Source organism: Fusarium coffeatum (genome assembly GCF_003316985.1).
Source record: "Fusarium coffeatum strain FIESC_28 chromosome Unknown BRIP53273_contig_159, whole genome shotgun sequence".
NCBI lineage: Eukaryota > Fungi > Ascomycota > Sordariomycetes > Hypocreales > Nectriaceae > Fusarium > Fusarium coffeatum.
In genome coordinates, this window is record NW_022157952.1 from 136,216 (window position 1) to 158,034 (window position 21,819).

A 21,819-nucleotide genomic window follows, 5' to 3' on the forward strand; every position below is an offset into this window, starting at 1 on the left:
AAGCATCACCACCGCATCCGACGATCAGCATCAGATCCCACAGTCTGGGCACTTCGGTAAGTTCTTGCGGCATTATTTATCCGCTTTCACACCCGAAAACATGACTCTTGCCAATCTTCTCCCCGCATTTTAGGAAACATATCCGTCTTGATCAGGTTCACGATAAAGATACCCCACGTTTTAGCATCAATCTTCCCCATATTCTCAGGAAATGCCGCGGAGACTAGTCAACTTCTGGAACAACCCCACCGCGTCGGTCCCAAAACAAGACCCCGTCTTGATATTAACGAGCTACCTACTCTGGCTTCCGACCAGTAACTACCAAAACATCAAATATCGGATGAACAGAACGTTGTCGCGAAGCCTGTCTGACTCTCGCATTGAAAACCTCAACTTCCTCCTTTGACCAACCCAATACTTCAGTGAACAACACCGCTGTAAACGCAGCGACACCTTCAACCATGTTGATCCCCATAAGTGTACCAATTTCCTTCAAACGCTCATCCTTAGGCCATGGACCAATAGGAAGTTTGTATCGTTCTTCTTTAACTTGTTGAAACCCAGTTTCCTCGACCCATTGTTTGAACATGGGCGCAGGATCCATGGTTCGACCGATCTTTTCGCAAGCAACTTTGAGATGATCCATCATTTCAACTAGTGCATTGTCGGGTTTGAGCGAGTCGTCCTCTGAGTAGAATGTGTTGGCTGATTCGTGGAATTCGATCCAGCCTCCAGGCTTAAGGTTGGCATAAGCTTGTTTCAAGAGTCGTGGCCAGTCTTTGATGGAGCCTGCCATGTATTTGCAGTGAATGTAATCATAAGGTACGGGATCAACCCAATCGGCTTCAACATCGTCGATGATGAACTTGACATTGGGAGGAACCCAGTCTGGTTGAATCGGACTGAGGTCATTTCCAATCACCGTCGCAGAAGGATGGTCATCTCCAAATTGGATAGCCCAGATTCCCGTTCCGGTACCGATATCAAGAACCCGCGCGCCCTCAGTTTTAATAGGTGCCGTGAACAAGCGATCGTTCAGTAAGCGGGTAAAAGCATGATGAACCATATCAAGTCGATCTTGTTCTTGATCATCATTTGGAAAACTGTATTCGCCCGCTCTATCGCTGTGATAACGACGGCCATGCTTCCATTTGTACTTTAGTACGCTGCTAGCGATTGATGTGCTTCCGGCGATGGAGTTGCCTGTGAAGGTGGAGTCTTCGGAGTCGGAGTGAACGTCCTCGTCAACCTGAACTTCGGGAACTAAAGTCATTATTGCTGCTGTGTGACAATAATGAAATAATGTAATGTACAGAATATCAGGTCCAAGATGCGAGTTGATGGAAGCGGGGTTGCAGCCGAGGCATTGTAGAAAAGGCCTCACTCGCTTGGTACATACAGGGATGTCAGATTCCTGGGAATCATATCATTCGAGGTTATCATACTAGCGAGCGAAGTTGACTTTTTGTTGTTTTCGGCCTTGGGATGAGATTCTAAATTGCTAGCTGGGAAAGAACGCCACCCGGCTATTAAGGTCAGCGCACGACGTCAATTCAAGCTGGATTGGCCTCAAGACATAAGAGCAATGCCAAGGATCCCAGGTTGTGGTGTTTATTAAGTGGTTAATTGAGTAAGTGGGTGCCGCTATCAATAGCGAAGCATCATGTCCGGGTGTTTTGTGAGCTGTGCACAAGACACTTTCAAATAGCATCCATCGCAGAATGTTTCACTACATAGTCACTATTTAGCGGCTGAATCATCAACCAATCGTAAGACAACGTGGCCGAGTGGTTAAGGCGATGCCCTGCTATCTCTTCTGAGACATCATAGGCATTGTGTTCGCACGCGTAGGTTCGAATCCTGCCGTTGTCGATTGTTTTTTTGTTTTGCCTCTAGAGCAGATCTCGTCTTTTCTTACTCATACGTGGGCATGCAATTGTCAATTGTGCGTTGGTTCGATCAGCCAGCGTTTTGGACCAGACACCACTGAGCGCGCTTGACAATGCGCCGAAGGAATCTCAGGGTTCTTATCACGTGAATTGTCATGAGAAGTAGACTCGAAAATTTTATCGCTGTCTTATCACACCTTGCGGACATAGACTTGTCGAAGGCTCTGTTACGTGTGGGCTGTGGTGGCAAAGTACCTCGTGCGCGACACAATCTTGGGAAACTGTGTTGCGCTGGCCAACGCGACGCTATTCGTGGTATCAAGCGCGCCACGCGAACGCGTATCTACCACCTATCAACACAACCGCCGTTCAAATTAAATTCCGGTATGGCCAGATCAGGCGCGATTGCTCTCATATCTGTGGCGTTCTGATCGGTGCCACAATGTGTCGTGTCAAATAATTGAATCGGCTTACCAGATTATGTCCTTACAAGGCGAAGGATATCAGTTCATGTGGCTACATCTTCTTCTAACTCTAAGCTAAATATGCACAGACTTGTAAGCATTTTCATTCAATGGTGGCAATGGAGTATTGAATCCAAATGACGTATCTGCGTGGCTGGTTATACCACGGCCTGTTGTAGGGTAACGTTCAGACAAATGTTAAAATCTTGCTTTATGGCTGTCAAGGAAACATTTATCGGTCTTATTCGGTTGAAACCAAATTTAAAATTGATCTCTGTCAATGAACTCATCAGTTGTATCTCTCAAAAATCACGCTGCGCTTTGTTTTCTGTATGTGGTTCAGCTCATCCGTCCTCATTTCCACTCAGGCGCCAACACTTCAATCCAAACCAGAATGAGCCGCAAGACCCATCTACCCGGAGCAAAAAATGAACAAGTGGATCGTCTCCGATTATTCGGCGAAAAAGCAAAAAAGAAGACCCGCGTATCGCAGGTGGCTGGATCTCTCCCGCCGGGAATTGAACCCGGGTCTCAAGCGTGACAAGCTTGCATACTGACCACTATACTACGGAAGATGAACTGGCTGAGCCAATTGTAGTGAGGGATTTGTTGAGAATCGGTTCGCTATTGGTATATAATACCCCAGAGCTGTAAGCGTGACCGCAAATTCACCATCTGGCTCACCAAGAACTTGGTAAAGAATGAAATTGTGAAAATAGCCGTATTATTTCGTGACAGAGATCTGTTCAACTGGGAAAGTCTAACATGTTTTACCGCGAAACTCAGTTTTGGATAAAATCTTCTCCTGCTCGGGGTTATTTCTTGATCGCCGCAGAAGTGGCATTTTGTATTGGAAAACCAATGTGCTGGCGTAAGTTAAATTCAGCCTTATCTCAACAACACAATCACACCAAACAGAGTCAGTCCCGCAACAGGATTGAGTTTGTAGGTAGAGCCCTGAAGGATTGTCTAGAAATAAAGAAGATGAGGAAATATTCAGCGCTTGGCCCAGAGGAAAAGTCTATAAAATACAACACATCCTCGCTAAGTTCATCCCTTTTCACATCTTCCTCCAAAAATTCACCCATTTGTCAAGCCAGTCGCCAATAGCATAAGGACCAAAGACCTTGGTTGATTCATGCTAGCCCAGAGAACAATTCTTCTGTTGCCCTTCCACCTGACTCAAACACCCAGAGTCCTGCACACCATCTACATCCATCTATCTACCCGCCTATACGGCAAAAAAATCACCCGAAATGCCGGCACTCCCCCGGCCCCCACCCTGGAACTCTCTCGCAGAGAAAGTCCGCGCCCTCATAGCAGAACAGCTACCGCCAGCACCCATCTCCATCGCAGAGGAAATCCCCAGCCTCATCGCAAGACAGCTCAGTGACAACGATACAACATTGCACAATAACCCTTTAATTACCACTCTTGCTTCTAAGGGAACCCCATTGTATAAAAGCAGAAAGTTCTGGGCCATTGGTGGTGTCCTCCTTGCAATCATCATCATCGGTGCCGTCTGCGCGGGCGGGGCCAGTGGAAAGGGTGATTCTAGCCAAGAGGCCGATTACTCGGACTCGGGCTCGGAGGGCAAGCTAAGTGCATGGCGCCACAAGAAGAAACAGGAGGCAAGAAAAAGGGAAGTTGATTTGGCTACGTGGGAGGCTTATGAGCGAGCCAGGGAAAACGAAACCGAGGCAAAGCTTGAAGCAGTGCAGGACACAACGCGCAACGAGATTCGTAAGAAAGCTAGGGCAAGGGAGCAGGGGCTTTACAATACTGAGTGGTAATCTTGTTGGGATGATCAAGCTGGACATAATGGAAAATGGCAGGGTGAGGGGATGAAGATTTATAGATTCCGCGAGTAGGGGTTCTAGCACCCGATGTTAGCGATTGGAGAAACTTTGTAAGATAGTCAGTCTGACCGGTATGGCATTTCCTATCTTGCAGTGTATCAATGGGACACAACTGCTATCAATAGCTCTTGAACTTGGCATCCGTACGTAAGATTCCACATGCATAGCGCAGGGCAAAAAAAGGTCATGCGTTGGCAAAGGAGTCGTAATACCCTGTGCGAAGTGTAAATATCATCAACAACCTTATCTGACCGTAAGATTCCACAACAGAATTAAGTTTCCAGTTTGCCACAAAGAACTATCTGGAAGCAACGCAGGGGAAAGTCCGTCCAGCCCCTAACCCAGTAGACAAGTCTATAAAGGGTCACCCGCCCGCCCACAACTCATCCCCTTACTCTACCCCAAAAAACCTCATCAAGTTGCTAGGGTGGCAGAAGACCATCCACCAAGAGCATCACACACCAAGCAACGCAAGATCCCTTCAGCTAGCCTACTGGCACTTGGGCTACTTTACTCTCTTGCTCCAAGTCTTTCTTCATTTACCCATCTACTACTTGACTCTAAACACCCAGAGTCGTACACATCATCTATATCCATCTACCCGCCCATCCAGCAGAGAATCACCCACAATGCTAGCACTCGCTAATTACTCACCGTGGGTCTCCGTTGCGAAGAAAATCCCAGCCCTCGTCGCAAGACAGCTCAGGGATAACGAATCTTCAACGATTAGTCTTCTTTCTTCCGGGAACGCGTGGTACAGAAGCAAGAAGTTCTGGATCATTATCGGCATCATCCTTGGTATCGCCCTTATCGTGGACATCGGCCTCTGCGCGGGGAGTCACAGTGAGAGACGCCAGGCCGAACCGCCAAAACTAATGGCGGCGTGGGAAGCAGAGGAAGCAGAGAGACAGGAGAGCTCTAGGAAGTGGCAGACCGAGAATGACCGCAGAGAGGCTGAAACAGCAGCTAGAATAAAAAAACTGGAGTTGGAACACGAAGAGTACCACAAGCTCAAGAAGAAGAAGGATCTAGAGAAAGAGTTCAAGGAAGACCAGAAGAAGGCAATGAGAAAGGCAAGGGTAAAGAAAATGATGGAAAACAGGGAGAATCTCAGATTCAGCGAGTAGGCGCCCTACCACTTGTTTTCGGCGGTTGAGGGAACCTTGCATTTCATGGTGCCCATCAAAAGGGAGCTTGTAGTCAAAAATCACCTGCCTGACCAGTATTGGATTCCTTCTATTGTGGTTGATCCGTTTTTCTTTTTGTTGTTTTGGAGGATCTGGAGAGGGAACGTTGCAAGGACTGTCTGGATGGAAGACAGGAGAGCGTCAAGCCCTATACTCACGCCATCTTCCAGTGATGTCACCACCAAATGGGGGGAATGAATTCGGATGGATCATGTTTCATGGAGTCAGAAGGGTACAAGACCGAAAGCCTGTACACACAAGTCACCCAACCTTTTTAAAAAATCGTTCTTTTTTTAATCCCATCTACCTTGTTAACTTGGGGTGACGATTAACATCCTTGTAAAGCAAATACCTAAACTTTCCAGGCCCACCCGCATAACAAGCCTGAGGACAGAAAGCACGCAACCACATGAAATCTCCCGCTTCAACCTCGACCCAGTCCTGGTTCAGTCTGTAAACCGCCTTACCCTCCAAAACATAAAGACCGTGCTCCATAACATGTGTTTCAGCGAAAGGAATAATGCCGCCGGGCTGGAACGTGACGATGTTGACGTGCATGTCGTGTCGTACATCAGTAGGGTCGACGAAACGGGTTGTCGCCCATGCACCGTTCGTGTCGGGCATTTCTCTGGGCTCGATCTCCTTTTCGTTGGCGAAGAATGCCTCCGGTGCGTCGAGACCAGGAACAGCCTCGTAGGCTTTACGCACCCAGTGAAAGCGCGCAGGTTGAGCAGAATTGTTGCGCAGCGTCCATCCACACTTAGGCGGCAGAAAAGCATAGCCACCTTCAGGAAGCGTATGCGCCTCACCAGCAAGCGTAACGACGATTTCACCCTCAACGACAAACAAGACACCCTCAGCGGTATCATCCATTTCAGCACGGTCACTTCCACCACCGGGCGCAACCTCCATGATGTACTGAGAAAAAGTCTCGGCGAAGCCAGATAAGGGACGGGCGATGACCCATAGACGAGTCTGTTCCCAGAAGGGTAGGAAGCTGGTGACGATATCGCTGAAGCAGCCCTTTGGAATGACGGCGTATGATTCGGTGAACATTGCTCTGTCGGTGAGGAGTTGAGTTTGAGGGGGAAGACCGCCCTTGGGGGCATAATAGGCCCCGATCTTTTGGTTGTTACTCATGATGAAGTTGATAGTGACTGTTAAGGTACAGAAGTATCTGAGACACCAGAATTGAAATGAAATGTCTGGGATATTTATGATAAGTAGGTAGTTGCAAAACCCCGCAGCCAAACCTCCGAAACGGAGTAGCATTCGGGCGAATTGTCCGAGCATTTGTGGTGCAGAACCAATTAGACTTGGCATAGTTGTCTGTCGCTTGATTCGGGACCACTTGTGCTAGGCCGGATATAGTTAGCGCCGGACCCTGGGTGTATCATGAAGCCGATGTCGTGTGCGACGGACTTGCATGCTTGTGACGTTGTGCAGGAGTCTGCGTCAGCAGTTGAAGTGATCAGTCTAGAGTTCTGTAAGGGTTAGTAGAGATAAATATCTTGGCATGGCTGGAGGGTGCGGTCAGTTGCTCATTTGTGGAGTGGTGGATCGCACGCGACAGTTTCAGTCTTCCAGATATGGGATGAATAAGTATGGCATTGTTGATAATATCTATTCAAGGCAGAAAAATCATGCCTTACTTTGAAAGGTACTAGAGGTGGGGTGTAGTTCCTTTGAACATCACGGCTAGTGGTTACATCACCAACAGCGTACCACGGCAGCGATCTTCCCATTCCACGTTCGAGGTGTGATTCCAGTGATATTAGTCCAGCAATTAGAAATTCTCCATTGTACCCACAGTGGGTATCAAGTCATGTCTGCTGGTTTGCATAGGATTTGGTGAATATCTACCCCCGCCAATGAAGCGGCAGCTCTGAATAGGTAAACTTCCATACACAACCCAAACCAGCACACACTACAAGACATATATACTTTAATAAGCAAACATTTATCTAAATAAGAAATTTCAGCCTCTATAGCTCAGTGGTAGAGCGTCTCACTATTAACGAGAAGGTCCATAGTTCGACTCTATGTTGAGGCCTCCCTTTTTGACCCGATGCCAGACTACACCACCAACTATTTATGTCTAGATACTTCAGGAAAGGGGCCTAAACGCTTCACAGTCAACTATGTACCCCAGAGCTCGATTCTGCAACCCAGAAGCGGTGGGGTTGCTGCCCAGATAAAGAAATGACGTCCTAGGTGAATACACTTTTCATAAACCAGCACACATTGGAAGATATAGACTTCTTTAAGTGAATCTTTTTCTAAATCTTATCAAATAGCCTCTATAGCTCAGTGGTAGAGCGTCTCACTCGTAATGAGAAGGTCCATAGTTCAATCCTGTGTCGAGGCTTTCATTTTTGACCTTTTGTCAGATACACTGAAAACCATGTACGTCCAAGGGGTATTATCGCTGCTGAATATCAACCATGTACGCCAATGATGCTTCGCCTATAGCCTAGCATCGAATTTCCTCACACTCCCAGTAACTAATGTGTCAGTCCCTGACGCTTCCGCTTACTGGCTCCCATTCGTCTCGCCTGTTCCGCCAAAGCAACACCAGGATCCGCCGTCGCGACAGCCGCTCTTTTCGCTTCCTCAAATCCTCTCAAGAATATTCCATGGACGAACTGGATGTCTCTCAGCTTTCTTTTTTCATCTTCGTAGTGCTTGCGGCCGTCTTCATCTGGGGGATTCGTTCCATGCATGTGTTCCAAGAACTCGACGTATTTGGACTTTTCGGACAGAGTTATTCTATTCTCTTGGATATTTGTATGTGTGTTGACGACGCGTGCTGCTTTTTCGTCCCAGTCTGCTATCAATGCATCCCAGTCTGGTAGGTCTTCGTCGGAGCTTTCCTCTGTGGGCTGCTGGGTGTTAGAGGAGTTCCATCACGGTTGGATTAGGTTTCTTACTTCTGTGGTATCGATGTTGGAAGACGTACTTGCTGCTCTCGTATCCGCAATCTTCTGTTTCTTGGCGGGCGGGCTCACAGTTGTTGGAGGAGAGTTCGACTGTGGTGGGTTGGACGACTCGCCGTCTCGTCCCAAAGTCGCTGGCGATGGGGATTCGGAGCCAGCGTTTTCCGAGGGGACTTGGAGTAAGGAAGCGATCGAAATGCGAGAGGTCGTACTTCGTCCGGTTTGCAAGGATGAAAAGGCTGCTGTCGGAATGTGCTGGGCAGAGGATGCAGCAGGGAGGGAGTTGCTGCTGGCGTGGGATCCCATAACTGAAGTTAAATCTGCCTCAATTTCCGGTGTCGACTCAAGCGACATTGGATGCTCGCGCGTGTCAGAAGCAGGCTCTCGAGGTCGCTTGCGAGACTTTTCGACAACAGCCACGGCGCTTTGGGGCTCCGAATGAGCAATTCGGGAAGGTAGCTGAATATTTCGTCGAGGCCGCCCAGTAGCTGATGTGGAATCGATGCTTGTCGAGCTGATGTTTTCGTTCGAAGGTGTGGGAGCGTGGGTTGTTGTTGTGGGGGCAACTGTGGAGGATTCAACGGCAGGCGGCGCTGCAGTGGCAGGAGCTGTCGCGGGTGGATGCTCTTCGCAGTTGCTCGACACTGAAGCAGGCGAGGCAGGAGCGGTATCTCGAGAATTCTCATCGGATCCAGCGTTGGAATCGGGAATCGTGGTGGTAGATTCCCGTCGAAGAGAGCTCTCCAGTTGACCTGGTCGATGGAATGATGAAACGTTTCCAGCGCGCGTACGCAATCTCTTCGGCCAGGGCTCGTCTGGAGACTCGGATAAAGGAGGGCTGCTAGATCCTCTATCGCCACCTTTGTTATCAGGTGGTACTGAATCCCCTGAGGTTGGGGGCGTAAGCAGTGGCTGTGATTTCGGTTGGGGTTGGGATTGACGCTTCTTCGTTATGGCTGCTCTTCGAACGGCTCTTCGATAATGCTCGTCCAGGCCGTCAAAAAGTCGTTTGCGAGCATCTTCGGGAGTCAATGATGGGGTTGGGAAAGGTTGTTTGCTCTGTCTGCTGGTAGATTGGCCGTTTCGAAGTCTGGTCTTGGTAGTAGCTGAAGGAGTCGGCTTATCAATCTCCATTTCGTCGTCATCGCTTGAACTGTCGCTTGTGCTGTCGTCACTGTCATGGACGTTGATCTCGGACAAAGGCTCAGGATCTGACCCTGAATCTTCCTCATCCTCTGCTTCTTCTTCCTCAGACTTTGGTTCCTTCTCAGAGTCTCGTTCCGCCTTGGACTTGGATCCCTTCTCAGACTCATCATCACTCTCCTCTTTCGTGTGCCTGACTCTCTTACACTTCGTCGTAGTAACACCTTTCTCAACAATCAACCACTCCCGAGCCTGGGAGATGTCGAGTCGAGTAAGACAGTTGCGCGGCGCCTTCCGCTCGGCGGCGCTGCTCCTCAATCGTTGCAAAACATCCTTGATCTCAACATTTCTCGCTCCATGAGAAATACCCATAAGTGTCGCAAATTCACGGGTGAACGTCTCGGCCCAAGATGCGGGCTCGAAGCCTTTGACGAGTTCGTGTGGCCATTGCCCGGTGTATTCGTAAACGCGCCTGGCGGATTGGGCTGAAGGGCCGCGGTTGTAGATTTTGTGGTTGATGCGGGGAGGGGTCATTGCGGGGTTGAATATCGCGCTGCCAGCAGCCTTGGAGGGAGAAGTTATGAGAGAAGATGAGATTGCCGATCAAGTGATGAGATGAGTTGAATGGAAGTGAAAGGAAGGAGGTAACAATGATGAGTGTCACGTGTTGCGTGTAACAGGAGGAAACAGAGTGGAGACTAGCCGTCAGCAAAAAAGCAAACAAAGGGAAGGGCGGCTGGTAATCTGCCAAGGAATGTCACTTCTGTTTGCCAGTAATCCCGCGGGCTGTTTGTTTGTGATTTGTTTCGGTGATTGCCTAGGTTGCCCCTGTTCCAAGAGATATATTATTGGGTAATAATTCACCTTTGATCACGGTGCCACAGTAGCCGTCGCACACACTCTACCTACCTACCTTACCTAGTCATGGTGTCTGGCAGAGATGCAAAGGTCTTTTTTCTTAGCTCAACATACGGCTCATTTTTTGTATATACTCTGTCCCTTCCGTCTTTCATAAGCGGCCTTCTTCAGAGCCTCCAACGCTGCCACATCCATCTCATAAGCAGCACCGTGCACCTCCCACGGACCATTCATACAACCCTTCATCCAAACCGTAGACTCCTCATAAGCAAATGGCACAGGAAAATTATCACTTGTAAAGTTGGTATAACGTCTAGACAAGTCTTCTTTGGCGCCGGTAAGGTCTGTCCAGGTTACTTGAAACTCTGTGAGTCGGGGCAGACCATCGCTGATCTGGTCAAAGACGGTGTTCCACCTTAGGTCAAAGGTGTAGTATTCTCTGGTTATCCGACGTACCCATGGATTTTCGTTAGAGAGTTTCCAATCATCGGTTGATATGTCCCATTTTCCTTCTTCTTCGTCGCCGTTGAAGCGGAGATGGGTTACGATTTGGCAATTGTCGAGGTGCAGACTGGTTAAAGACTTTTGAGCAATAACCCAGTCCATTTGATCGTAGTGACCGATAGCATAAAAGTCCAATCTGAGTTTCTCCAGTTTTGGGAACTCAAGGCCTTTTCCTTGGAAGCGTGCTGGTAAAAGACCCCACTCGTACTGAGCACCGATGGAGAGTTGGACCAGTTGATCCGCGATAGGTGCCAATATTTTATTGCGCAAGATTCCATCAAACTTGAATTTCTCAGGTAATATAAAGTCATCATAGTTCAGAAAACTATCCTGTTCTTCCAGGATATTCATATCAAGGCGTTGGATACCTTTTAGTAGACCGTTCATGAGCACGTCTGGCGGATCGATATTTTGAAGATGGTTGAGTCTCAGCTCCCGAATGGGCGATCTGTCGTAACGTCCTTCTCGTTGTTTGACGGCCTTGTATATGGCCTCAAGCGCGGCTTTGCGTTCACCAGGCATTTCGCGATCGTTGGCGGTAGGGCCGGACTGATTCCACTGACTTTCCTCCCCACGACACATGTCAGAGAAATGAATTTCAAGAGCCTGTAAATGATCAAGCTCAATAATCCTGTCAATAGCAGATGTTAATGCAGGCCATTCGCCATCGTATCTCCACTTGTCCCAATCGCAATAAAACGGAGCTTCGTCTTTGCCTACGTCTTCGGGCCACGTGTGTATAATGACGCGCTGCGCAGTGTCTCTGACAGATTTTTGCCCGAGGAGTTTGTGCCAAGATTGGAAGCCTTGCGGTGCGGTGATACTGTTGTTGTAGAGAATTATGGTGTTGAAGACGTGCTTTATTGCGAGTTGGTTCCATCTTTGAGCGACGAGGCGGGCTTGATAGAGGTCGTCATTTTTCCGATGGGCAGTTAGGTGATTCATTATCAAGTCAAGGACTTCATTGGGGACTTTCTCCATCGTTGCTGAGTAGACGAATTGGGATTGGGACTAATCGGTAACAGTGCTGTTGCTTGATAGCGTTGAGACAAAGACAGACAAAGAGGGGAAATGAAGATGGCCTGTTACTTACACATCGGGCTGTTGGCCGGGATTAGGCAGCAGGGGTGCCAAGACAGCCCAGCTCGCCTAGCCATTTGCAATGAACAACTTCGTAGCTGAGCGAATACCGACTCATCACGAACGATAGGTTAACTGCTTTAGTCAGTTTCGCGATCTGGTTGTAATAGCTAGATTTCCAGAGTAATCACAGTCACTGGCTACTCAGTTCCCAAACAGAGCTCGATCAATAACAGCACTAGCTTGGGTGAGATGGCCGAGTTGGTTATGGCGCCAGGTTAAGGTTAACCTTAACAACTAATTTCCTGGTGGAGCAATCCTCCTGGGTTCGAGTCCCAGTCTCATCAATTTCTTTTTCTTTTCTCGGTCATTGACCGAGGCAGATCTCTTTTTGGCGAGGATGGAGATAGACATCTGCGTCTGTGAGAGTTGGCAACGTGCTTTTTGGGTTGCTGGCAGTAAACTCAGTTTATTAATTCCAATTGCTTTCGGTGTTGCAACATGCCCGAGCTACCGCTGAGCCCTGCTGGATTGTATTAGACTACTAGTTTGACCTCTGCAAGCCGGATTTCTCTAAAAAAGATAAGTTGCTCGGAATTGAGAGTAGCAAATGGCAATCAAACACTCTGATTACTGTTCTCTTGGGGAAAAGGAAGTGATTCCCAGGGCCCCATGACTCTTTCGGGTTTCCAAGTGAAGCCGTGCTCTGAACTCTTCAGATGAGCTGTTCCTGCCTCAACACCGCAAAATCGCCTGTCCTACCCTAGGCTCCGCACCACAGCCATCAAAACACCAAGATATCGTAAAGTCAAACAAAAAAAGAATTCAAGACTCGCGTCTCATCCGTTTGTGCGACCGAGGGGAATCGAACCCCTCTCTAACGCTTGGAAGGCGTTAATGCTAACCACTACACCACGGTCGCTTTTGGGTGCTATTCCCATCTCCAAGTAAGCACTATACCCTGCATGGTCGAACGTTAGAGTGGGCTCCTCACACTGGCGAGCCAACAGCTCCGTCAACCTCACTTGCTCCAGACATAACTCTATTTCAAAACTGGACCCGACCTTTGAACCGAGTGTCCCAGTGGGATGCCCGTCCCGCCGGCGTCATAGAGACTATTACCGGCACCGAAAATCACCAAGGTCGTGTGGCCCAATGGCAAGGCGTCTGACTACGAATCAGAAGATTCTGGGTTCGATCCCCAGCATGATCATGACAATCGTTCAAGGCACAGGACACTGTGTCTGCTTTCTTTTTGTCTTCCATTGCCAATAGCTGCTCAATTGTGACATCCTGATATCGAGTCCACAGCAAAGTGTCATGTCAAGTCAACTTTTGACAATGACATATCCATTTTTGAGACACAGATTTTTCGTTGTGTACGGACAGAAAAGCACATCGACAATTGCAAATAGGGAACTTAGGGTCTGTGTTCATGGACAAAATCGCACTTGGTAAAAGGGTATTACAATTAATATTCTATCTAAACAAAAGAACTCTACGCAAATTGATCAAGCCTATTCTGTGATCTCCTCGCCTCATCCTCCGAACTATGCTGCATCAAAATCGTCGTGTTGACAGTAATCCCCGCCGACTTATCCGTACTCGGCGCCACAGAGTGCGTCGTCACAGACTCTTTGAACAATTCATCCTGCGAATCATTGTTCTGTGTGCCCCCCATGACATTCGTAGTGATGCGACTCTGGTTTGTTCGGCGCGTTGCGTTGCGGCCTGTGGAGGAAAGTTCGTAGCGGCCGGCGTAGTTGGAGCCTGTTCGGGCGGAGGACATTTGACCGAGGAAGAGAGTTCGGAGGGGTGGGAGACAGGTTGCTATTATTGCGACGGCGGTTTCGATCATTGAGACGGTGCAGGTCAACATTGTTTCGTTTTTCTTGGAGTAGTAGGCTCGGATGACTGAGGCTGTTAGCATGGTTTGTGGTAGGGGAGTAGGTGGACGTACTGCTTGCGATGACTACCAAGAAACCAAGGGCGAAAATGGCAGCGACACCAATCTTTTGCTTCGTCTTCATTTGGAGTTGAAGAACCATGGAGATGGGCAGACTGATAATTGCGATGTCGGTACCGATGTTTAGTAGAACTGTCAACCAGTAATTTCGCTCAGCTTCAGCGGGATCGCATTGGTCTACTCAATTGTTAGTATAAATGTCGTTGCTCAATGATGGCGGTACCAACAGTTGGGGTCTTGCGACCATCGCTTATCGTGAGGGAAACATTGGAAAATAATGTGGAAGAAGATGGCAGCCCAGAAACACAACAGCAGTCCCAGCGTAACATTGTAGATCGTTTGTAGCTTCGTGCCGGGGGCGGCGAGTCGTTTGTAAAAGAGGACGAGAGCGATCTTGATGGACCAAAGCGACGTAACGTAGAGAATCGATCCAGGCACAATCATCTATCCAAGTCAGCAATTGCCCCAATTGTCAGTATCATCAAAACCTACCTGCATCATTCCCTTGAACTGTTCAGGTGTAGCACCACCAATATTCGCCATACCCAAATTCCACATATGCTGCTGAATGATAAGATCACCAATCAAGCAGCACGCAGAAAGAATAATGAACCCATCATCAATCTGCAACGATCCAAGCTTTCGCACACGGATCCACAATCTCAAAATTAGAAAAAGACAGGCAACGACAGTACTGATGTACCAAGACACCTAAAGAGATCAGTGTGTTAGATAGAGAGCATCACCATCAAGCATTGCACATACCACTTGACCCAGACCCTCAGCCATTGCAACGTCGATCGCAAAAGTAAAGTTTATTTTTGCCAGCCCAGGAACAGGTGGGATGCACGTCAACTTAATATTATTCCCAGCGTCTTGGTAGCGGCCCCTGAAGATGCATGTATTGGGAAAAAGTAACGAACCATCCCCGAATTTCGCTGTCAATCAGCTCATTGTGTACCTCGTTTGCGCTCTCAATCACCAAAAGACGTTAGATGGCCGAGGAAACTAGAGACTAGACCCAAAGTTAAAGTGTATTGCCAAGTGGAACATTTTACGTCGCGGTCTCCAATCGTGTAACTGGATCACGCAGTCATGAAGGGCCTAAGCTAGGGACAGAGCGTCAAGCCTCGGGTTGTGGACCATTAGGCCCGAAGCCAAGTCCTGTAACTCTTTACGTGTGCGGTGTCATCGCATATTTTGTTAGTCATTAGCATCAGTTTCTTCCAATATTATAAGAGAGGACTGTGCTCTCGCATGTCTCGGCACAGTTTTTGAGAGTCTGAGAGTGCGGAATATTCATTCCTGTGGCGAGTCAGTTCCCTAGTTTAGTTGGCAAGTGAAAAGCGTTCCCGAGTATTCCGTATTTACTAGTCTCCCACTAACCTAGTCTATACTCGTACGGTACCTGTTAAGCCATTTTCCACAAAAGTGCCTGACCTTCTTCTTCCAGAAACACACCCTGATGATCGTCGTAAGGTATCCAATCCTAGCAGCCTGATAAGATTGAATCGATAAGGCGTTTTTAGCGAAAGCGACAAGGTTACATTCGCCGAATCTTCGGGACAGTCTTCCATGTACGTGGAGGAGTTCGCCGAAAGAGGTACAGATCGGCAAACTACCCCTGTTGACATCCATTCTGCAGGATTTGAGATCGTGAAACGGAGGAGAATGATGCAACTGATCTGCTACAACAAGGACATGGGGACATGTAGGGAATGACACTATAATCTCATCAGTGTTTAGGATAGATGGTGATGATGATGATGCATTGATCTGGTGGCTTGAAGAGCCGTCCCGTGAAGGCTTGCAAAGTTCCCGACGCCAGACACAGGGGCAATTTTGCAACGCTCGTAAATCTCTTCAATGCCCGGACCTTCGGGCACAGAATTAGGTCCCCTGTTCTCACGTTCGAGAACCACGTCAAACATTTTCCACGCATGACTCGATGTCCCAATGAACGGGCAAACCTTATTACAGTGCATCTACCGAATTGTCATTCCACAACAGGTTAGACCATGAGCACTTGGCAGGACTAACGATAGTTTGCCGGCCCGACGGCCTCGAAGAAATCCGGACGACCCGATGTTACTCTCCCTCAAGAAATAGAACATCTAGATCTACAAATGTTACGATTATTCCCAGTAAATGTTGCATTTGGGGAACAGAGTACCACCTGAAGTGGCACGTGGACTGCGGTTGATCTGACTTCACAAGGTCATGGTTTCTGAAGACCCCGGATATAAAGACTCAATGCTTACCGTCGACTCCACTGCCGTCTTCCCCATCGAGTTAAGAGTTCCGCGACGCCCCCCCTTTCTCGGAGATTCCACTTGCCTTAGCCTCTTAATGCCACCAACCTTTTAAACCATCTGCAGGAAGCTCTTCTTTCGATTCCACAAGCAAGTTTCAGCCTTCTTTTCACTTATCCAAAAACATACAATCACAATGGTCCTTCATCAGAGCCTCTTTACTCTGGCTACGGGTTTGACCCTGGCTGCTGGTTGTGTTGCCCTTCCTCCACCTCCACCTCCACCTGGCGCTTCTGGGGCACCTTGTCCGCCGTTGCCACCTGCTGCTATCGGACAAGGCAAGATTGAGGGTTTTCGTGATGAGCATTGTAACGGTGTTTATCTGGGTGTGCCTTTTGCTGCATCCACTGGTGGACGGAACCGGTAAGTCTACGAGGGTGATATTTTGATTGAGACAAATACTGATGTACTGCAGATGGAAGGCTCCTCAGGATCTTCTCAAGTCTGACCGACCTTTCAAGGCCAAGGCCTATGGAGCTACCTGTCCTCAGGCTGGTGGCGATGCCTTCACTCGTCAGGATGAGGATTGTCTGAACCTCAACATCTGGGCTCCCAAGAATGGAAAAGATCTTCCTGTCTTCGTGTACATGTACGGTGGTGCCATGGTCACTGGATCCTCCAGCAACCCTCAAATCCAAGGCACAAACTTTGCCAAGAACGGCGTTGTCTACGTCAACTTCAACACCCGAGAGAGCATCTACGCTTCTCCCCACTCTTCCGAGTTGAAGGAGTCCAACCCCAACGACACCCAGAACTTTAGCATTCTCGATGTTGAGAAGGCTCTTGACTGGGTCCACAAGAACATCAAGGCCTTCGGTGGTAACCCTAACCACATCGTCTTCGGAGGTCACTCCTCCGGTGGTGTTCAGGTCGACCACTACCTCTGGAACCACCCCGATACCTTCCTCAAGGGTGCTGTCGAGATGAGCGCCAACGCGGTCTCAGGCCCTGCTTACGCTCCCGTTGATGAGGCCCTCAACGCTGTCGCTGAGGAGGTTGGTTGCCCCAAAGCTGGCAACGCTCAGCTCGAGTGTCTTCGTGACGTCAACATCAATGAGATCGCCACCAAGAACTTCAACTCCACCTTCAACACCTGGTTCACCCCCGTCATTGACGACATCACCCGTTTCTCCGACTACCCCACCCGCCTTTCCTCCGGCGGTTACGCTTCTCAGGTTCCTCTTCTCACTGGTACTTCCAACGGCGAGGGCACCATCTTCAGCCTCGTCTACGGCGCTGAGAACAGTGACTTTAGCTCTTGGATCAACACTTTCGATGCTGATAGTGCTCATATTCCTGACGCTGATCTCATTTCTGCTTACGACCCTGCCGATTTCGCCAGCGAGTCTCTCCGCAGCGGAGCTCAGTATGGTGATGCCCGCTTCAACTGCCCTGTCGATTACCTCCTCGATCTCCGCAGCGAGTCCCAAAAGACCTGGGTCTACCGCTTCTTCGGTGCTTACGACAACGTCGTCGGACCTCCCAACACCGCCCCCACCCACGGCACCGAAGTCCCCTTCTTCCACGGCGGCAACGAGTGTTTCTCCGAACTCCAGGGCGTGACCACCGCTCAGCAGAAGCTCGCGGACTCCATCCACAAGTGGTTCGTCGCCTGGATCAAGAACCCCGCCGCCGGTCCTGGCTGGAATACCGTTGAGAAGAGTGGCGAGTTGGTCAAGCTTGGAGTTCCTGGTGATGAGCTTACTCTTGAGAAGGCTACGCGGGGTGACTTTAATGGTGTTTGCCAGGCTGTGTACAAGCCTAATATGGCCAAGTACCCTGTTGTGCAGTCTGTTTCCAAGATTGCTGCTGAGCTTTTGGCTTAAAAGGTGTTGATTATGACATGCCTCCGAGATATGAATAAAATTTATAGAATGATAGATACTGGCGATACATGACCAGATAGAATAATACTTAATAGCTTTGGCTCAAACAAAATGTCTTCCAGAAGCTATTGACGTGACTATTTCCATAACAATACAGGCTTGATTACCTTTCCACTCTCCATATCCTTCATAGCGTTCTCGTAGTCATGAATGTCGTAATACTTAATCAGTTTTTCCAAAGGTAAAGCACCTCGCGAGTGCATGCGTATGAGTTCAGGGATCAACTAATCAGGTCAACAAGGTCATGTTCCCATAACGGCCGAAGAAAGTACTTACAACTGGCGGATTGCTGTCACCCTCAGAACATCCCACATACTCTTTCCCATATGTGAGATGTCCCATAATATCAATCTTAGCCTTCGCTCTCCCCCCAGGCGCACCAACAGTTGCGCCCCTTCCTCTCATACCCAACGCTGCAACCATAGTTTCGATGATGGTCGGAACACCAGTACAATCGACTGCAAAGTTGACGCCAAGCGGGGGACAAATTTCTAAGATTCCCTTGATGATATTCTTCGGATCGGGTCCCAACACCCCATGCGTCGCGCCTAATTCTTTCGCAAGATCAAGCCGACTCTGTTGAAGATCAATAGCAATAATCGTCCCAGCTCCTCGCGCTTTGGCAGCCATGACAGCCGCCAAACCGACGGAACCGACTCCATACACAGCAACCGAACTTCCAGGCTTGACATCAAGCGTATTGAAAATCGCTCCCACACCAGTCTGTATACCACACCCCAGCGGCGCGAAAAGCTCAAGTGGCGTTTCTTGAGGAACCTTGACGAGACTTGTTCTATGAACAATGGTATATTTCGCAAAAGAGCTTTGACCAAAGAAAGTGCTGTGCATGGGTTGCTTTTGGCCATCTTTCATGGTGAACATAGTCGCTGAGCCATCTGGACGCTTTCCGCCGAAATTGTAGAGGTTGAATTTGTAGCAGTATGCTGGGTGGTTTGATGCACAGCCTGGGCATGTTCCGCAGGATGAGAATGATAATAGGACTTTGTCGCCTTTGGAAACGTTGGTGATGTTGGATCCTGTTTCGAGAACTACACCACCGCCTGAAATACACCATGAGCGTCATAGACTCATGATTCAATGGCAAGACTTACCTTCATGGCCAAGGACGGCATTCGGTGCACATGGCAGTTTCCCACTTGCGCAAGTAAGATCTGTGTGACAAATCCCTGACGCATGAATCTCCACGAGTGCCTCGTCTGGTTGGAGAGGATTGAGATGGACTTCTTGGAGTTTAAAGTGACCATCGAGGTTTGGTGCGACGAGAGCTGGTGTTGTTCGTACCATGGTGTTCGATCTCAGGGTGTGTTGTTATGTCAAGTGCACCTAGAATGGATCTCAAAAATGATACCGGAAATAGGTTAAAGATAGTGCGGGGAGATCGATAGGTTCCTCGGTATCAACTGTCTTTAAACAAGTGAGGAGGCTGGCCTGTCTTTATCCGGGGTAAATGCCGGTCGGGGTCCATGTGGGGGTGGAGTCGCCACCGCGCCGCGGACCAGAAGCGGCAGGTGATCAGTGGATATGGACGTTCTGAAACCCTGTGATCAAGTCGTTCACTTGAAGCATGCTTGTTTGGTCGTATCTTGTCAGGATAGGCTCATCTGAAGAGCTCGGCAATGTTATCATTGGACTTGAGAGGCGATCGACGAGGAGCTTGGCGAGCAGCCAGTACTCAGGTGAATGACGCATGAAGCCGACTCTTCGCCAGAGATCATCTGGTGCGACGTTGTGCTTGTCGATCATAACGTGTGGATGTGAGAAGGAAAATTCGTCTGAGTATTTCTCCCAAACAGATTTCCAGTTACTCAATGCGTTGTACACAGCTTGAAGCTGATCATTTCCACCGAAAGAATTTTGATGCTGGAATATCAACGCGTGGAAGGCTGGATATCACAATCAGTATTCAAACAGAGTTCCGATCCTTTGTAAACGTACCTGAAACAACCGCAAAGAGATTAAGCGGCCCAAGATCAGCAAAGCATTGCTGTGTCACACCAGTAATCGAACTCCTGCAAAAACTCTCAACCACCTCTCGAAAAGTAATACTTCGTATCAGGCCCGACCTCGATTGCCATGTATATAATTCTCGATAACACTCGTCACTTGAAGTCGCTTGGAATGCTGACTCTGGGGACGCCAGGTGCATTGTCATTTCTTTGATTACCATCCTCGGTGGCAGGTTGTTGAAGATGACGAAGGCGTGGTCGAGAAGATAGATCCAGAGGAAGATGCTACTGAAGTTAGAAAAGTGATGGTGAGTTGGGATGGGGCTTACCGAATGAGCTGCTCTCTTGCTGCAAAGCCTCTCCAATCAAAATTCTCGTAGAGGCTGTCTGGGTGTCGAGCTGACATGATACCAAAGTCTCTTGCCATCTGGCCGCGTTAGCCTTCCTCTCTGTATAGACAAACAGAGGTATTCCTTACAGAAATCACCGTACTAAACCGAAACCGTCGAATTCTTCTTTTGTTCGTCTCAGTGCCTTCCCATCCTTGGTAGAGACAGACCATATAGGCTGCTTGAAGAGCCTGGATCTTGGACATGTTCGCGCTCGGTTCTAGTCCTGGAGTAGTCTGCCCATCCATTGAATCGTTGCAGAAGTCATCGTCTGTGAAAATCATCTCTTCGACGCAGTTGAACCAGATTTTGGCTTGTTCGTTATCTGCCTCATTCGGCGAAACGCTTGCGCCTACTAGAGTTAGTACAAGGTATTTCCCTGGTCTGATTTGACATACCTATCAGGGCCATCGCAGCCACCAAAATCGACTTGGCCTTCGCCGGGTCAAATGTCGGACGATGAACAAAGTTGACATTAGGATGCCAAATATGCCAGTATAACGCAAGGAATTTGCGAATATTCCGTGGAGAGAAGAATTGCATGTATGTTTGCTCCAGAACAGTGGACCATTCCAATTCAACCACGCTGTTTCGAGGCTTCACGGTGACTACCTCCTTGATGTTGAGCAGAATCTGATGAGTTTGGATGCTGAGGGGATCCGGCAGTAAAGCATCGCAAGGAATGTCGGTCTCTTCGAATCTTTCGACAACCTGGACGCGCTGATCGTAGGTTCCGCAGTCAAAAGAATCGACCAAGCCACTCCGTCGGGTGAAGTTGTCGAGAAAGTGGAATCTATAGTTGTCTAGGTTGTTGTCTGGGTGTATTTGGAAGTTCCCGGCCGCGAGACTGACAAAGTCGAGCCAGTCTTGGTTATTCGTAGAACCCTCGAGCATATCTGATACCGAAGTATAATTGCCCAGATAGTCGAATAAGGGTGTATCCCCAAACACCACAGTCGCAGGTCCATCAGCACCTACCAATGACTGGGTATTCGCTATCGCCATAGGCTGGATGCCAAAGTCAGGAGTTCCAGCGCCTGGTGGCGCATCCGATTCGAAGGAATAGCAACACTCAACTTCCTTTCCCCGGCATCTCTCGCACGGCTGCCCAGCACTACAAGCCTTCTTCTGTTTTGCACAAAGGTCACATGCCCTACGATTGGTCGCTCCACGTTCGACCTTACCCTGGCAAGTCAGCGAATGCCTCCGAAGGACATCGGCTCTCTGATAGGATTGATTGCACAACCCACATCGATGCGGTCGGACAGCGCTGTGGGATGCTGCGTGACGATAAAGGTGTTCGCGTCGCTTGTACTTCTTGGGACATTGGGGACATGCGTAAAAGGTAGCGTCAGACATGTTGTCGGGATCTTGTGGGC

At 48.8% G+C, this 21,819-nt stretch overlaps 9 protein-coding genes across 9 annotated transcripts; 2 read left to right on the plus strand and 7 right to left on the minus strand.

Moving 5' to 3' along the window:
* Positions 1-295: 295 nt before the first annotated feature.
* On the minus strand, positions 296-1,273 carry FIESC28_07286 (uncharacterized protein; the record flags this gene model as incomplete). Its single annotated transcript, XM_031161427.1, has 1 exon — positions 296-1,273. The coding sequence occupies one exon, from the start codon at positions 1,271-1,273 to the stop codon at positions 296-298; it is 978 nt and encodes a 325-aa protein (XP_031014543.1).
* Positions 1,274-3,609: 2,336 nt separating this feature from the next.
* On the plus strand, positions 3,610-5,339 carry FIESC28_07287 (uncharacterized protein; the record flags this gene model as incomplete). The annotated part of the gene is made up of 3 exons (XM_031161428.1): positions 3,610-4,096; positions 4,338-4,355; positions 4,483-5,339. The coding sequence occupies 3 exons, from the start codon at positions 3,610-3,612 to the stop codon at positions 5,337-5,339; spliced, it is 1,362 nt and encodes a 453-aa protein (XP_031014544.1).
* A 363-nt stretch (positions 5,340-5,702) lies between these two features.
* Positions 5,703-6,539, minus strand: FIESC28_07288 (uncharacterized protein; the record flags this gene model as incomplete). Its single annotated transcript, XM_031161429.1, has 1 exon — positions 5,703-6,539. The coding sequence occupies one exon, from the start codon at positions 6,537-6,539 to the stop codon at positions 5,703-5,705; it is 837 nt and encodes a 278-aa protein (XP_031014545.1).
* Positions 6,540-7,903: 1,364 nt separating this feature from the next.
* Positions 7,904-10,012, minus strand: FIESC28_07289 (uncharacterized protein; the record flags this gene model as incomplete). Its single annotated transcript, XM_031161430.1, has 2 exons — positions 7,904-8,284; positions 8,330-10,012. 2 exons carry the CDS (start codon positions 10,010-10,012, stop codon positions 7,904-7,906), a joined length of 2,064 nt encoding a protein of 687 aa, XP_031014546.1.
* Positions 10,013-10,453: 441 nt separating this feature from the next.
* On the minus strand, positions 10,454-11,821 carry FIESC28_07290 (uncharacterized protein; the record flags this gene model as incomplete). The annotated part of the gene is made up of 1 exon (XM_031161431.1): positions 10,454-11,821. The coding sequence occupies one exon, from the start codon at positions 11,819-11,821 to the stop codon at positions 10,454-10,456; it is 1,368 nt and encodes a 455-aa protein (XP_031014547.1).
* A 1,597-nt stretch (positions 11,822-13,418) lies between these two features.
* FIESC28_07291 (uncharacterized protein) lies at positions 13,419-14,675 on the minus strand (the record flags this gene model as incomplete). The annotated part of the gene is made up of 5 exons (XM_031161432.1): positions 13,419-13,834; positions 13,881-14,063; positions 14,114-14,330; positions 14,379-14,597; positions 14,652-14,675. The coding sequence occupies 5 exons, from the start codon at positions 14,673-14,675 to the stop codon at positions 13,419-13,421; spliced, it is 1,059 nt and encodes a 352-aa protein (XP_031014548.1).
* Positions 14,676-16,334: 1,659 nt separating this feature from the next.
* FIESC28_07292 (uncharacterized protein) lies at positions 16,335-18,024 on the plus strand (the record flags this gene model as incomplete). Its single annotated transcript, XM_031161433.1, has 2 exons — positions 16,335-16,561; positions 16,614-18,024. 2 exons carry the CDS (start codon positions 16,335-16,337, stop codon positions 18,022-18,024), a joined length of 1,638 nt encoding a protein of 545 aa, XP_031014549.1.
* A 137-nt stretch (positions 18,025-18,161) lies between these two features.
* On the minus strand, positions 18,162-19,389 carry FIESC28_07293 (uncharacterized protein; the record flags this gene model as incomplete). The annotated part of the gene is made up of 3 exons (XM_031161434.1): positions 18,162-18,308; positions 18,361-19,145; positions 19,197-19,389. The coding sequence occupies 3 exons, from the start codon at positions 19,387-19,389 to the stop codon at positions 18,162-18,164; spliced, it is 1,125 nt and encodes a 374-aa protein (XP_031014550.1).
* A 228-nt stretch (positions 19,390-19,617) lies between these two features.
* On the minus strand, positions 19,618-21,799 carry FIESC28_07294 (uncharacterized protein; the record flags this gene model as incomplete). The annotated part of the gene is made up of 6 exons (XM_031161435.1): positions 19,618-19,988; positions 20,041-20,089; positions 20,270-20,336; positions 20,381-20,478; positions 20,611-20,792; positions 20,839-21,799. The coding sequence occupies 6 exons, from the start codon at positions 21,797-21,799 to the stop codon at positions 19,618-19,620; spliced, it is 1,728 nt and encodes a 575-aa protein (XP_031014551.1).
* Positions 21,800-21,819: the final 20 nt, after the last annotated feature.